This window comes from Hemitrygon akajei, chromosome 15 (genome assembly GCF_048418815.1).
Source record: "Hemitrygon akajei chromosome 15, sHemAka1.3, whole genome shotgun sequence".
In the NCBI taxonomy this organism is placed as follows: Eukaryota; Metazoa; Chordata; class Chondrichthyes; order Myliobatiformes; family Dasyatidae; genus Hemitrygon; species Hemitrygon akajei.
Genome location: NC_133138.1, coordinates 59,830,242 through 59,848,067, shown reverse-complemented (window position 1 = coordinate 59,848,067; position 17,826 = coordinate 59,830,242). Strand labels below are relative to the sequence as shown.

Genomic DNA, 17,826 nt, shown 5'->3' with positions numbered 1-17,826 from the left:
ATCCTATTTTAAGTATTTAAATCAACAAGGATGACAGGAGGATTAGCAATGCAACCTTGTTACAAAAACCTGCTATTCTTTGTTTAGTAGATGATGAAATATGTTTTAATTTAAATTAAGTACAAACAAGGTATAAAAATATATCCCGGCTGTCCTTATGTAAATGGCTAACCTTGTTCTAACTTCAATAGATTTCCAAGCAAGGTTACCATTTGCTAGATTAGTGTATTATTGCATGATGGGATAAGTATTATGGTTTAGATATTAGATATATTTACATAGAATTTGTTTCAATATTGGGGTATAACATGGGGACAGCACCTACAATTTGATTTATGCAGATGTGCATATTTTAAATTAAAATTTCGCTTTGATACTTTCAATTAATTGTTGGCTTAATCAACGTCATCCTAATCCTACTTTCACCTTCAGCATCACTGAGCAAATGCAATTGAAAGTGGCACACCTAGCATTAGTCCCAACAAGGGAGTTACTAAGCTTAGTGCTTTCATGAATCCTCGTTCTTCCCTGAAGCCTGGAATGAAGGGAATGATCATACAATATTAGATCACTTCCAACAGTTTATTCTGTTTCCGTGTGTAGAACAGTTGAAGATATACATATTTCAAAATGAGTATGTCTAAGGAAGATGTGGAAAAGTTCCTGGATAATAATCCAACTTTTGCCAAGGAATATTATGACTTGAAACTACGTCCTTTACATATTGCTAACTTGCTGGGAACTCAAGAAACAACTATAGACTGTAGCACCTTCCGCGAGTTAAACAACGTGGAGGAAAGTGAAATCATTTTTGAACTCATCCGAGATATGCAGGATATTAATATGGAGAAGGTAGTGTTTAATACACTCAGGAAGATTGCCTTTCTCATTCAAGCAGATCGAATGAGTTTGTTCATGTACAGATCCAGGAATGGTACTCCTGAACTTGCCACAAGGCTGTTCAATATTCAGAAAGATTCTGTTTTTGAAGATTGTTTCGTCCCACCAGAATGTGAAATAGTTTTTCCTCTTGACACTGGGATCATTGGTTATGTGGCTCAAACAAAGAAAACAATCAACATCCATGATATATCTCAGGTACTGTATGTAGTATTTTAGTTTTGAGAAAACTCTAGCATAATAAAGAACATTTAAAATAGTGAGAAATCATGTATTCTGGTGTATCATCATTTAAAGATTGAGAGAAAGAGTGCTACCAGGTGAGGATTAGAGGATTCTCTGTGTTACTTGGAGAGAAAAATAATGTGCAAATAAATTCTCAAGGAATAAATGACAGAAAACGTAATAAATATTTACTGAAAAATGCAGAGACTGATAAGAAGAAAGAAAAGGGAATAAATTAGAATCAGACTTGTCACTGCCTTAAATGACATGAAACTTATATTTTTTATAGCAGTAATACAGTGCAAAGACAAAATTGCTATCAATCACTAAGATCAATAAATAGTGCAACAAAGGAGGAATAATGAGGTACTGTTCATGGAACATTCAGAAATCTGATAGAATATAACAGAAAGTCTGGCAAAAAATTCTGACACAGAATGCATGTGGAATTAGGAAAGTTAAAAATTGGAGTGGAAAGTGACAAGAAAGGGAGAAAACTGAGAAGGAATTATCAATTGAGAAACATAGAAAGACAATCCCAGGAAGGATAAAATATTTCTGATATTAATTAAAGTGCGACTATATTTATAATACAATGATTTTATCTTTGTTTTTGTATAATTTTGCTGTACAAATCTGAAACCGATAGGTACAGAATATAAGTGTATACAGGAGTTTGTGGCACGACCCAAGTATACAGTAATTGTTTCTTGCAGCCAAGCTTTCGCTGGGACCTGATGGTAGGTTTGATATACAGGAGCATCTTAGTAGCATTTTGACACAGTATGTTTATGAACATCAAATGAAAATACCAGCAAGTTTTAAAACACAGGAGTTATGGAGAACTATGTTTGTTCTATTTTGAGTAACAATGAACGATAGTGATTTAACAACAATAACTTTATGGCTGCAATAAAAAATTGAATAAGTTCATAAAGGATTAGAATCAGAAGATGTAGTAACAGATTTTTGTGTCATTATCACATACAAGAAGATTTAGAAATATAAAGCATTGTTACTTCACTCACTCATACATGAAGTTCTCCATGAAACCTGTTTGTGCATTATATTTCTTCGTGGTTTAGTCATGACTTAAAAACAAACCTATTATTTAGTGACTAATTTTAGTCATTCATTCTATTGAATTCCAATAGTTGAAACTGAGTACCAACTGCTTTTCTTGCAGGTATTATATGTAACAATAATAATCAACTGCCAGTAAAATGAGGAGAAACAGTTTTTGTTCGGAATAGTGCAACATTTCCTATGACTGTACATTTTAGTGGAGGTCCAAGTGCAAAGGGAATGTATATAATAATGCAAAATAATGTATAGTGCTTAAAAAGCAAGATAAATAAACAACTTCTAACATTTGATAAAATGAAAGGTGACAGATCTCTTGAAAATAATCGACTGCCCTTAATTCCTATGATTGGACATGATGCAGCTGCAGTGTTTACCTAGCCACAGTTCATATATACCTGATGCATGCATGAAACTATGTTTGGCTTAGTAATATAATTAGAAAATGTACAATGGAACAACATTTCATAATTGAGATACTTTAGAATTACTTTTGCCTGTTGTCTCGTATGGGCCTTATTAGGGAGGCATGTTTAGATTGATGTGATTACCTCAAAGTCTTATTTTCTCTTTATCACATTTTACTTCAGAAGTTAAATACAGTTTGTAGATAAGTATTAGCTACAATCATTGCAGAAATTAATCCAATATTTGTGCCTCCAAAAACTTATATTTAAGACATAATATAATATAAAGAGATTTATCTGGAAAGTAGCTTACACCAGGAGTTCAAATCACGCTGATAATGATTTCTATTTTCAGTACTGGGCTGTAATGTATTTTTCATGAGAAAGTATCTGTACACTCTGCACCCATCTGCTGTATCTAATAAAGTGGCCACTGAGTGTATGTCTGTGGTCTTCTACTGCTGCAGATCCACTTCACAGGCCAAAGTATTGTGCACTCAGAGACACCCTTCTGCACACCACTGTCATAATGTGTGCTTATTTGAGTTACTGTTATCTTCTCATCAGCTTGACCCAGTCTGGCCATTCTCCTCCGACCTCTGTCATGAACAGGATGGGCTTCACCCATAGAACTGCCACTCACTGGATGTTTTTTTAAATCTTTCACACTATTCTATGTAACTCCAGAGACTGTTGTGCATGAAAATCCAAGGGGATCAGCAGTTTCGGAGATACTCAACCTACCTAGCTGGCACCAACAACCATTCCACGGGCAATGTCTCTTAGATCACATTTCTTTCCCATTCTGAGGTTTGGTCTGAATAACAACCGAACCTCTTGACCATATCCACATGCTTTTATGCATTGAATTGTCACCACCTGATTGGCTGATTATATATTTGCATTAACAAGCAGCTGTACAGGTGTATCTAATAAACTGAATAGAAAAGAAAGGTGCGTGTGGAATCTTGATAAATGACGGAGCTGTTGAATATTAAACTGGTCAATCATTAACAACATTTATCTGTGCAACAAGATAAGGGAGGTAAATGGAATTGCTTCTGCGGAAGATTTCTTTGCTGGGAGGGCCCATTTTAGATAATCCATAAGGTTACGTGCTTTGTTTTGAAGATCACTGGAGGCTTAATTTCACATCCCACCTGGGTAATTTCAGACAGTCGTGACACCTCCATGTTTTTATGCTTTATTATGCTGGTGAATGTAACTAGACCATTCTTAGATATATAACTTTCCTCCTTTTGGCTTCCAATCATTATCATTATCACATAACTTTGTTAATTGGGAGAGTAGCAACTGATTATTCCCATTATTCAATACTGGAAAGCACAGAATGCAATTCATTTGTCCAATGACTTTAATCATTATAATCTCTGTAACGGCTCTGTTTCTTGCATCTTATACTATTTAATACACATATTGTATTGCATATTCTGTTATACGGATGATTTAAATGTTTTGGGATATTCATCATTCGTATTTTCTGTTAATGTTATTATAGGGGAGGGATGAGTGTACCATTATGGACATAGGGATGTTTGTGTACTCCTTATATTGCATTTTGACTGCTTGCTGCTTCTCCTTTCAGGATAGCCACTTCAGTGAGTTTGTGGATGTTCTTACAGAGTATGAAACCAAGAACATTCTGGCAACTCCAATAATGAACGGAAAAGATGTCGTCGCTGTTGTAATGGCTATAAACAAAGTAGATAGCTCACATTTCACCACAAAAGATGAAGAAGTAAGAACATACCAGCTTTTATTTATGCACAATGTATATTTCAAATTTTAAGGCCATGAAATGCACTATCTTTTCCAATGATTATTTTAGCACTTCACTGGTTTCCTGGTTGCTCAGAAAACATGGTGATCGAAAATTCTTCTCACGTTTACCCCCATAATTACTGAAAATCACATTTCCATTGATCCCTAGGGCCTACTTCTCATGCATGCCCTATTTCCGTGGAGCACTGTTTATATTGGACCTGTTCTCACTGATTCTGGTAATGCTTCTTCATACACCCTCAGGGTTAGTTCTCTGACTGGCTACTCAATGGTGTGAGAAGACTTTCTATTGTGACAACTCGTTGCTGGGAGAATGGTACAACTAACTGCACCTTTAAGCTGGTCTGGCAGAACGTGGATGTAGAAACTTGTGCATTAATTGTGTGGGGCCGTTGAGGGCCAGGGTCAATTGCCGAGGCACAGCAGCATTCTAATAGTGTATATAATACATTGTACAGCAGCTTTATTGAGCTTTATTTGGATACTGAAAGCCCTGTGATATTACCTGCATCTGGGCCAATGGCAACACGTAGGTCGCTGTCAAATCTGCACCATCCCATTAGGGCAGCAGTAGATGCTTTCTTAGAGATGGATTATCAGACTCCTCCCTGAATGCTTTGGGGGTGGAGATATCACAGATGTCAGTGCAGCTGGTACATATTCCATTGGTCCTAGAATAAGAAAATTTTCAGGATGCACTCATTCATGATATAGTCATCATTAGCCACCTGTGCTCAGTGTCTGGCCAATTATTTGCACAGAGGAGTGTTTTCTAAGGAACCTATAAGTCCAAACCTGTGAGCAGCCTACCAGTTTGTATTTTCTAGGAAATTGGTACTAAATCATTCTGTGCAGATTTTCCTAGCTCCTTTATGTTCCTTGAATTATCGAAAGTCACATTATTGCTCATTCTTTTTAATTACCCCCTCTCCCACCTCTAGGAGAAAGGCACAGAGTTAAAGCCTGAAAATATGCAAGCAAATAATAGAGGCCCTCAAAGCATGTGGAATGTTTCTCTTGGTCCTAACATTCTCTTCTATTTGTCATCTTTGTCTATCAAAAACAGTTGTCTTCCCTGTATGAAACTTCCTAGGACTGGATTTCCTTTGTGAAGCTTTAGGGGTTAGGTGAAAGTTAAGGGATGAATTCCAGGTAGAATTAGTTAACCAATGTAAGACTACATTCATTTCATCCTCTTGAGTGTTGCAAAATTAATGACCCCCTTTAACTACAACAATATATGAAAGTTAATTGTACAACCATTAACTTTCAAGAATACATAACATCTTGGTGCTCATCATGTGCAAGGAAAAAAATATTTAGTCGATCAGTGCTATGATTTTCTCTCATGGTTACTGCACATCTTTAAGCAATGGCCTGTGATCTAGGAGAGAATGAACTAGCATTCAATACAGCTACTAACTCTCTTTGTATTTCTCCAATATCCTTACTCCAGAGAGCACTGAACAATTCCCCTTCTGTCTGTGGCATTTAGTGAGATAACACATGGTTATTCTGTCCCGTGAGCCTAAAATGCACATTCATTCAGAAAACACACACACACACACACACACACACACACACACACACACACACACACACACACACACACACACACACACACACACACACACACACACACACACACACACACACACACACACACACACACACACACTTCTACCCGAGAGTTCCAGTGTCAATATACTTACCTCGATGTTCTAACCTGAAAAGCAAATATGGACCTGAGTCTCACATATACCATTTGATCAAACGCTTCATTCTTATTCTTATAAGGAAGATGCTTCATAATTTCCAATTTGTATAATTTCCCTCATTATGCCTTGATACCAGGTCTGATCAAAGTCCATTTTGAGTCTCTTCGGCGACCTTGAGTAAAAAATCACAAATATTCACAAGTCTCAACATTTCTCTTCATCTCAGTTAAAAATGACTAATGGGAACTGTAGATGCAAAGTTATGCATCCAGGCCTCTAAATTTAACCCTTTAAGCTTTCCTATCATTCTAGTGTATTTATAAGGAATTTCATTGAAAAAAAGACCTCAAACATTTTTCAAATTGCTACTCTCTGTTGCAGATAGATATCCCTCTGTTCTAATCCTGTGCCTTCTTGTCCTAGCAAACATACTCTACACATCCACTCTATCTAGGCTTGTCAACATTCAACAGGTTTCAATGAGGGCACCCCTCATTCTTCTAAATTCCAGCAAGTAAGGATCCAGAGCCATCAATTAGTCCTCATATGATAAGCCTTTCATTCCCAGAATCAGTCTCGGGAACCTATTCAAAACCTTCTCCAATGTCAGCACATTCTTTCTTAAATAAGAGGCCCAAAACTACCGACCAAGTGAGGCACTGCCATGCCTTATAAAGCCTCAACATTACACCCTTGCTTTTATATTCTAGTCCTCTCAGAATAAATGCTAACATTGAATTTGCCTTTCTCACCACACAACTTGTGCATTAACCTTTGAAAATCCTGTGTGAGGTATTCCAAGCCCCTTTGCACCTCAGAGTTTTAAAATTGCTCCCAGTTTAGAAAATATACTATGCTTTTATTCCTTCTACCAAAGTACATGACCATGCACTTCCTGACAGTATATTCTATTAACTTCTTTGTCCATTCTTCTTATCTGCCTAAGTCCTTCTGCAGCCTTACTGTTTCCTCAACACTACCTGTCCCTCCCCCATCTTTGTATTGTCTGCAAACTTGGCAACAAGGCCATCAATTCCATCATCCAAATCATTCATATATAACACAAAAAGAAATGGTCACCGACCCTTGTGAAACACCACCAGTCACAGGCAGCCAAACAGAAAAGGCCCTCTTATTCCCACCCATTGCCTTCTGCGATTCAGCCAATGCTAGTATCTTTCCTGTAATATCATAGGCTCTTATCTTGTTCAGCAGCTTCATGTGAGGCACCTTGTCAAATGCCTTCTGCAAACCCAAGTACAAAACATCCACCAATTCCCCTTGTCTATCTTGCCTGTATATCCTCAAAGAATTCCAACAGATTTGTTAGGCATGATTGTCTCTTAAGGAAATCATGTTGACTTTGGCCTATTTTATCATGTGCCTCCAAGTATCCCGAAACCACATCCTTGACAATTAACTACAACATCTTCCCAACCACTGAGATCAGGCTGACTGGTTTCTTCTGGCTCCCTCCCTTCTTGAAGAATGGAATGACATTTGCAATTTTCCAGTCCTCTGGAACCGTTCCAGCATCTAGTGATTCTTGAAAAATTATTACTAATACCTGCACAGAACCCTGGTATGTAGTCCATCTGGTCCAGGAGAATTATCTAACTTCAAAACTTTCAGTTTCCCAAGCATCTTCTCCCTAGTAGTAGCAACTACACTCACTTCTGCCCCACTGACACTCTTGAATTTCTGACATACTGCTAGTGTCTTCCACAGTGAAGACTTAAGCAAAATACTTACTCAGTTGGCCCACCATTTCATTGTCCTTATTCCTCCCCACCCCAGCATCATTTTCCAGAGGTCCAATATCTACTCTCATCTCTCTTACTCATTATATATCTGAAAAAACTTTTGGTATACTCTTTGTTGTCCAGCTTACCTTCATACTTCATCTCCCCTCCTCTCATGGGTTATCCTGTTGTTTATTTAAAAGTTTCCAAATTCTTGAACTTCCCACTAACTTTTGCTCTAATATATGTCCACTTTTTTGCTTTTATGTTGGCTTTGACTTTACTTGTCAGCCACGGTTGTGTTATCTTACTTTTAGAAGGCCTCTTTGGGATGAGTTACATTTTCCATCCACTTAGAAAATGTGAGTCAGTAACTAATCTCTATTCAAACCTGCATTGTTTTGACATAATATTTTCTGTATTTTTATATTAAAAATAATTTTGTTTTTATTTGCAGGTTTTGTTACGGTACCTCAATTTTCTCAATTTAACACTCAAGATTTATCATCTGAATTATCTTCATAATTGTGAAACCAGGAAAGGGCAGGTAAAGTTAAACAAAGCTCTTTTGATAAAGGATTAAAGCTCTCTGTGAAAATTCAAGATCTAATGTCATATAATTATATCTTAGCAACTTATCTATGAGAGGGTACCGCCAGCAGCCAGAGTTCTGGACCACTGACCCAGAAACATGAATTGAAAGCCACATTCCACACAGACGAATTTAAATTCAAGTACAAATCCAAAATTATAAAAAAAGTTTCTCTCAGTGACCGTAACCATGAAACTATCAGACTGGTATTAAAAACTTTTTGGCTCACTAACACTCATCAAACAAGGAACATGTGTATCTTTAATCATATTAATGTCTTTTGACTCCACCTGACAATTATAAATACTGGTAATGACAGCAATAACAACATCCTGTACAGGAATTAACTTAAAAATATTTAGTCTCTGATCACATTATTTTCTATTGATGCCTTTGGCAGTATATATGCTAACTCCAAAACAATGAGTTAACAATCAGGTTTGGTGAAGATTTCCTTTTGTTTGTAGCGAAATTTTAAGCTGCTGTCAATTCAAAAGGGGTGTAGCAAATAGCCAATCGGTACAAGAATCATGGGAAATAGAGCCCAGGAAAATAAAAGTGTCTGTAACACTTTTCTGGATTTCCTATCATGTGCCTACATTGGGAGCAATTTAGAGTAAAGGGTTAACCCAATAAACAGAGTACTTTGAGATATGGAAGGAAACCAGAACAACTGAGGGAAATCCATATGCTCACATGGAGATTGTGCAATTTCCATAACAAAGATCGCAATCGAACCCAGGTTACTGGAGCTGTGAGACAAGTGTACTACCTGTTTTCCAATATGCCACTCTTTGCTCTTCTGGAGTGAGATTTCAGGCTAATTTAACAAGCACACAGACATTTGAAGGGCAGAGAAAGATGCAAAGGGGATTTGGAAAGATAAGTCACACAAGTCCAAGAAATAAATGTGATGTTGCATATATTCAGTTCAGTTTCAGTTTATTGTCATTTAGAAACCACAAATGCAATGCAGTTAAAAAATGAGACAACATTCCTTCAGAAAGATATCACTAAAGCACATGACAAAACAGACTACACCAGAAAATCCACATAACATTTGGCAATCCCCAATCCAGAGTCCAGAGAGGCTGCTGTGTATTAATATCACACTACCATTTTAGCACGTTCCCCGGAAAGGAGCTCCAAATCCACCAGACAAAACAAGACCACCCAGACACACCAAGTCAGGAGACCAACTCTAGCACCTAACAAACTCAAAACTAAAGCTACAAGACCTGCACAAAACCACATAGTTACAACATATAGTTACAACAGTGCAAACAATAACATAATTGATAAAAAAAAACATGGGCACAGTAAAAATGGTCCAAAGATGTTAAAAGACTATAAGTTCAAAAGAAACCACCACACATTTTCCACAAGTCCTCAGGGTCCCGATAGACTTGTCATCCCACATAGGTGGCAGAAGGGAGTACCCCCCGCTATGGACTTCCATGGCACCGGACTCAGCCTCACAGACGCAGCACACAATGAAAGCGCAATGAATATATGGATATATGGATGTACAAAAAATTTTTATAGAGTGCCATTATAACAGGCTTTTTCATCAAGACTCAAGTCCATGAAATAAAAGGTGCTCTAGCAACATGGATAAAGAACTGGCCAATCAACAAGAAGCATAGCATAGAAAAGAAAGGCTATTCTTCAGATTGGAAGGAAGAGTATAATGGGCTTCCCAGGAGCTTCTTGCAATACCATATATAGTAAGAAAATAATATCACAGTAAAGTTACTGTAAAGATGGGCAAGAAGCATAATTTCATTAGAATACTTGGCAGAGAGCAGATGTTTTCTGCTATTGTCACTATATGAGGTAGAGTCAGGACAGATAACCCTTCAGTTATCAATACTTATGGATTTACATTACAGCTGAATTACAATGACATCTGTTTGTTTTTATTCTCCAGGTACTTTTATGGTCGGCGAGCAAAGTATTTGAAGAACTAACTGATATTGAACGACAGTTTCACAAAGCCCTTTACACTGTGCGTGGCTTTTTGAACTGTGACAGATACTCAGTGGCACTGCTAGATATGACAAAAGAAAAGGTTTTATTTTTTCTCATTCGAGTTCTGTATCAACTACCTTTATTCGCATGAAGGTTAATATATACAATAAACTTTTTTTTATTTGTTTGGTTTTATTTATCAATAGGAGTTTTTTGATCTCTGGCCAGTACAAATGGGTGAAGTACCAGAGTATGATGGTCCAAGAACTCCCGATGGAAGGGTATGTTTTACAATTATTTCCAAAAAAAGTTCTGTCACAACTTAAATATTCTCATTCTGACATGTCCTGTTGTATTTTTGCCCATAGGAAATAAACTTCTACAAAATAATTGATTACATCCTTCATGGAAAAGAAGAAATTAAAGTCATCCCGTAAGTCTCTAATCAATAGGTTTAGACAAAGATGTCCTTTCCTAAACCAATGCAATTGACTTCCCAGTGACAGAAATATTATCATAAATAAGGTGCTTGAGATATCGCAAGAGGCTGGATAGGTTGGAACTGTGTCTAATTGAATGAACGAAGCTGAGGGGTAATCTTTAAGAGGTTTATAAAACCATGGGGGAACTAAATTATGTAGAATGTCACAGTCTTGTTCCCATTGTAGGGGAGTCTAGAACAATAGGGCAAAGATTTGAGGTGAGAGCTAATGGGTTCCTGAGGGGCAAGTTACCCTAGAGATACCATTGAGCAAATGACTGCCTTTCCCAAGTAATGCTTCAGCTGTCAACAGCTTTGGAGCTGACAAAAATGATGATTATTATTCCATTATGGATTTATTGAGGATGCCCAAAAGAAAATGTATATGGTGACATATTTGTACTACAATAATTCCATCACACAGAACAACAACCTGCCAGAGTAAATGGTAGAGGTGGGCACAAATACAGCACTTAAAATGCATTTGGACAGATACATGAATAGGAAAGGTGAAGACAAATGGGACTAGCACAGGTGAGCACTTTGGTCAGCATCAGTGAGTTGGGCCAAAGGCTCTGTTTCCATGCTGTATAGCTCTGTGACTATGATTCCTAAGCACAGAATGTTCACCAAAATCCCAGTGTAACCAAATGATTTTATAATATCTGGGTTTCTATCTTCATTCTCTTGCATCTCCAACAGGGGCAGGGTTCTCTAACTACTACAGTGAAATGCCTACAATAGGGGTGAAGAATTATGTGACTGATGCTACATATTTTCTTGTAGGCAGACTCAATAAATTCATAATAGAATAATAATCATCATTTTTGTCAGCTCCAAAGCTGTTGACAGCTGAAGCATTACTTGGGATAAGTACTCATTTGTTCCGGGGTATCTCTAGGGTAGGTTTACTCTTCAGTATCCAGATTGTTCAATTGTGCATGGAATTTGGACTAGATCAAGAGCCATGTATGGGAAAACTGTGCTTTGAACTGGTTTGATAAATAAAAGATAGAGGGCATAACAGACAATTATAAATGACTGCTACTCAGTAATCAGATAATGATTCCTTGTCACAAGCTGCCTGTACATTAAAGAAGTGGATTCCCTTGTGTTTATAGTCTTGTGATTCAAGCATGACTTCTTCAAGTGATTTAAGAGCAGAAAAGTTAGATTGTTAACTGTGTATAAGAGTAGCGAGCATCTAATTTTCTGACCTGCATTGTTCGCTGATACTTCAGTTTTACATGTGCAAATAGCTGAGAGTGTGCATTTTTATAAGGAGTATTTAGTTTATATGGGGATTAGATATCTTTAAGAAATTAATGCACCATGTGGTATAATTTTCAATGCACTGAAGTACTCATCACTGGTATTAGTTGGGAATTGGCTTCCTTCAGTAAAAAAATATATTGTTGGTAGTTTCTACTGCTGTTGTTTAGCACTAGCAGCGGAGTCTATGGATGCAAAATGCCCTTCCAGATTATTGTATTTTGTCAAGGGAAGAGGAGATGGATTGTGCCTTTCTTCAGTGATCTAACACCAACTCTACTTTCACTTCAGCAACAGTTTGGACCCTGTTACTGGCTGCAGCATGTAATCGTTCTCCATCAGAACATTCTTATTGAAGTGGAATATCCTGAAGTATTACTGTTTGCTGACATGCAATAGGAGAATTGCTCTTGGAAAACCCTTTGTGAATGTGGTTGTACCAGGGCCTTTTCCTTTGTCAGTTTTTCCTGACAGTTTCTCTCCTCCCCAGCCCCCTATTGTTCTCTTTAACAAACGCCTCAGTATTGGGAGCATCAATATCTAGCTGAAAGTTAGATGTCCAGATATAATTGCTAAATACCTTGCTGTGGGTTTCACAGTTCTGCAAATACAAGCTACAGTAAAAGCTTTGTTCCCTGGTACTTCACTATCCAACATGCCCCAGTATCCACATCATGGCCACCATGGGGTGAATACTGACCAATTTTGGGATAGGACCAAGGGAGCCCCTGAACTGTCATTCATAATTAGCCTATATGATTAACATTCATCTCACATGTTCAGAATCACCAGAATGCTCTCCATTGTACATCTGTAGAAATTTGCAAGAATTTTTGGTGACATCCTAAATTTCCTCCAACTCCTAACAAAGTAGATCCACTGGCTTTCATTCTTCATGCTTGAATTGGTTTGTTGAGCTCAGAGTTAATCCTCTGAGATGTAGGTACCCAGGAGCCCAAAGCTGCTTATCCTTATCATCACCGGCCCCTCAATGAGGACTGGTATAACTTCCCCTTACTGAGGTCCACAGTCGCTTCCTTGGTTTCACTGATGACAGATAAAATGTGACAGATAAGAGAGCTTTTATGGTAGAGTTCCACAGCAACTAGTATGCCCATCAACAAAAAGTATGTGATAATTGGTGATCCTTTCAATTAGTACAGATTGATGCTAAAGCATAGGTGCGCTAATTGAGTTTGATATCTGGCAATAATTACATCACTGAGTGCATGATTGGCAATTTAAATGTTTAATTTTTGATATCAGTGCTGCACCATCTGGATTATTACACAACTATAAAATCATAAAACTGCCGTGATGCAGAGAGAGGCCTTTGAGCCCATCTAGTCTTTATCAGCTCCTGGTAGAACAATCATTTCTGTCCAATTCACTGTTCTTTTTCTTCTGTCCTATAAGTTATATTTTCGAAACTCCTTTTAAAGGGTTAGGGATTTTTCTCTGTACATGCAGTGACTTTCAGATCATCAATAGTTTATGGATTTAAAAAATGCTCACGTTCTATTTGTACCCTGTGTCTATAATTTTAAGTATATTTTCGCTGGTACTTGAATCATCCACTGTTGGGAACAGCTTCTCTTTATTTACTCAGTTTAAACAACTCACAATCTTGCACCTTCATGAAATTTTCTTTCAACTTCTTTTGCTCCAAGAAAAACAGGTGTCGCAGCTCCTCTTGATCTGTGCTTACAGTTCTGGTCAATACAGTTGAAGATATGAGATATACCACATCCCTGCAGCACAATTTGATGCCCATCCACCCAGTCAATGGATACCGCAGGTCTGAAGTATATCCCCCATAATCTTGAAAAACCAGCAGTGTTAAAGACGTACTAAAAATAAATTTTAAGAAGTTTCTTTAAAATAAATTAGTCCTGTCTTACAACACTTCAAAAGTACTTAATTTGCAATGAAGAGTTCACTAATTTCACTTAATATAAATATGTTGTTGTTAACTGTCTTTTATTTTACTGGCAGCCTTTTCCTCTGTGGTAGTTTCTCCATGATTTTTAAGACTTTCTAGATCTTGAGGCCCTCTTTATCACAATCAATACACTCTTCCCCGCAAGGGAAGAGTTAGCTGTTGGCTCATTTGGAGTCTTGAAGATGTATGGGATTACAGAACTAGAATTTGTTTACATGGAATACCTGGAAAGTTTTCATAAAAGGGACTGCTTTTGGGCATTCAGCATAATGTTTCCCCCTTGCTATGAGTAATGGGACAACACTATTAACTCAATTGACTTAGTCCCAATGGTAAAAATGAAAGTTGGAAACAAATCTTCAGAAACATTTAAATCCATTAAGTTTCTTAAGAACAATTCAAGCTAAAATATATTTCTAAAAAAAATAAGAAACCCAATTGCTTCCATTTAGTACTAATATTATAACATCTTAATAAGAGCACCTGGAGGAAACCCACACAGTTCATAGGGAGAGCGTACAAGCTCCTTACAGACGGCGCCAGAATTGAATTCTGAACTCCGGAATGCGCTGAGTGGTAATGGCGTTGTGCTAACCACAGCGCTACCGTGGCGCCCATTTCCTATTCCAATGTGGTAATATCTTGCTTCCTGTCCATCTTTTAATTGCCAAAGTGCACCCATTTGCCTACTTCTGTTCATGTAATGCTTATTCACAAGCCTCTTTATGGAATGCTCACTCCATGTCAAAGATTTATTTGAAACAAATTAAATGATAAGGTTTACAGCGCTTGACTTTGTAATCATGTTAGAAACATGATGGCAATTTGTAACAAAAGTAAATGGATAGACACTAGGAAAGGAGATTACTGTAAATGTCAGCATGTAAAAGTCATTGAATGTGATGAATTCCTATAATGTAATAGTGGCTAAACTAATTTGATTTGCAGCGAGATACAACAGGGAAGGGCTGCTGTGGAGCAGATGTGTCATATAGTGAGAGCTTCTCGAACCAGAGGGCACAACCTCAGAACTGAAGAATGTCCCTTTAGAACAGAGATGAGGAGAAATTTCTTTAGCCAGGAGGAGGTGAGTCTGTGGAATTCATTGCCATGGACAGTTGTGGGACCAAGTCATTAGGTATGTTTGAGGTGGAGTTTGACAGGTTCTTGATTAGTAGGATTGTCGAGGTCTAGGGAAAGAAGGCAGGAGAATGGGGATGAAGAGGAAAAATGAATCAGCCGTGATTGAATGGCGAAGCAGACTTAATGGGCCAAATAGCCTAATTAGACCCTAAGATATAGAACCAGGCTTGGGATGTTTGTCTCATCAAGTCTGCTCCATCACTTCATTATGGCTGATCCATGTCACTCTCAGCCCCGGTCTCCTGCTTTCTCCCCATGTCCCTTCATTCCCTGACTGATAGGGAATCTATCAGCCTCTGCCTTAAATATACATAAATACTTGGCTTCTACAAACTCACTCATCTCTGACACCATGCAATTTGTTTCTATGTGATTGCTGCCCATCATTCTTCTGAATTCCAGAGAGTACAGGCCCAGAGCCATCAAACAGTTCTCATCTGAAAAGCCTTTCAATCGCAGAATCTTTTTCATGAACCTCCTTTGAACCTTCTCCAGTGTCACCACATTGTTTCTGAGATAAGGAGCCCAAAACTGCTCACAATATCTAAGTGAGGCCTCACCATTACATCCTTGCTTTTATATACTAGTCCTCTCAAAATGAATGCCAACGTTGCATTTACTTTCCTCACCTCTGAGTCAACCAGCAAATTAACCTTTAGGGAATCCTGCCTGAGGACTCTCAAGTCCCTTTGCACCTCAGATTTTTGAATTTTCTCTCCATTTATTTTTCTTATTTTTCTTCTGCCAAAATGCGTGACCAAACGTTTCCCGACACTGTATTCCATCTGCCACTTATTTGCCTATTCTTCCAATCTGCCTAAAACTTTCTGTAGGCCCGCTATTTCCTCAAAACTACCTGCCCCTCCACGTTTACTTTATTGTCACCAAACAATTGATACTAGAGTGTACAATCATCACAGCAAAATTTGATTCTACGCTTCGCGTTTCCTGAAGTACAAATCGAAGTAAATGTAATTTTAAAAATTTAAATTATAAATCATAATTAGAAAATAGAAAAGGGAAAGTAAGGTAGTGCAAGTCAGGTCCGGATATTTGGAAGGTACGGCCCAGGTACCTATCTTCATATCATCTGCAAACTTGGCCGCAAAGCCATCAATCACATCATCCAAATCATTGACATTTATGTAAAAAGAAGCAGTTTCAACAGACACCTGTGGAACACCACTAGTTATTGGCAGCCAACCAGAAAAGGCTTCCGTTATTCCCACTCTTTGCCTCCTGCCAATCAACCAATCCTTTAGTACCTTTCCTGTAAACCAATTGACTCTTGTTAAACAGCCTCATGTGTGGCACCTTGTCAAAGGCCTTCTGAAAATCATAGTGCACGACATCCACTAATTCTCCTTTCTCTATCTTGCTTGTTATTTCTTCAAAGAATTCCAACAGATTTGACAGGGAAGATTTTCCCTTGAGGAAACCATGCTGACTACAGCCTATTTTATCATGTACCTCTAAGTACCCCAAAACCATTGCCTTAACAATCAACTGCAGAATCTTTTCAACCTCTGAGGTCTGACTAACCGGCCTATAATTTCCTTTCTTCTGCCTCTCCCCCTTCTTGAAGAGTGGAGTGACATTTGAAATTTTCCAGTACTCCGGAACCATGCCAGACTCTATTGATTCTTGACAGATCATTACTAATGCCTCCACAATCTCTTCAGCCACCTTTTTCAGAACCCTGAGGAATAGACCATCTGACTACAGAAGCTTTGTGTCTGGTTATTTAATCTATCCATACTATCCTTTGGCCTTGGCAGTCATGTACTTACAGATGCTGATTGTAAGGTTTCAGTGGTAGGAAGTTGGTCGGGTTTACTGTTGAAACATTACAATCAGTATCTGTAAGATATGACCGTTGGGGCCAAAGGATAGTATGGATAGAGTAGACCATCTGGTTCAGGTTGACTTATCTCCCTTCGGACCTTTCAGTTTGCCAAGTATCTTCTCTCTAGTATTGGCAACTTCATTCCCTGACACCCTCAGACTTCCGGTATACCGTTAGTGTCTTCCACAGTGAAGACTGATACAAAATACCAACGTAATTCATCCACCATTTCTTTATCCTTCAATACGGCCTTTCCAGCAAAGTTTTCTAATGGCCCGCTATCTACTCTTGCTTCTCTTTTACACTTTATATATCTAAAGAAATATGAAGTGTATTTCTGCTTCTTTGTCTTGTGGTCTTATGACATAAACCCTTTGACTCACCAAATCCACACCAACCACTGACCACCCATTTTTTTCCCCTTGAGTTCCTCCACATTTCTACCATTCACCTACACACTAGCGGCAGTTTATAATGGCCAAGCATCCTACCAAACCACCTCTCTATGGGATGTGACAGAAGATCAAAGCACCTGGAGAGCAAAGGGAGAATGTGCAGACTCTGCAGAGACAGGGTCCAAAGCTTGGGTTGAACCCAGTTCTCTGGAGCCATAAGACAACAGCTGTACCCGATGCACCACTGCGCTGCTGGTGATTAAGCATAATCGGTTGTGAAGTGCTTTGTGATACCCCAAAGTTGAT

At 38.1% G+C, this 17,826-nt stretch overlaps 1 protein-coding gene across 2 annotated transcripts in view; it reads left to right on the top strand.

The window, feature by feature from the left end:
- The first annotated feature begins 491 nt into the window (after nt 1–491).
- The window catches only part of pde6a (phosphodiesterase 6A, cGMP-specific, rod, alpha), a 55,243-nt gene continuing 37,908 nt past the window's right edge, over nt 492–17,826 (top strand). For both annotated transcript variants that reach the window (XM_073067651.1, XM_073067650.1), the window contains exons 1-6: nt 492–1,098; nt 4,222–4,374; nt 8,336–8,425; nt 10,401–10,541; nt 10,648–10,722; nt 10,810–10,874. In XM_073067651.1, the coding sequence (XP_072923752.1) occupies nt 631–1,098; nt 4,222–4,374; nt 8,336–8,425; nt 10,401–10,541; nt 10,648–10,722; nt 10,810–10,874 (992 nt within the window). In that variant the 5' untranslated portion in view covers nt 492–630. The remainder of the gene's footprint in view (nt 1,099–4,221; nt 4,375–8,335; nt 8,426–10,400; nt 10,542–10,647; nt 10,723–10,809; nt 10,875–17,826) is intronic.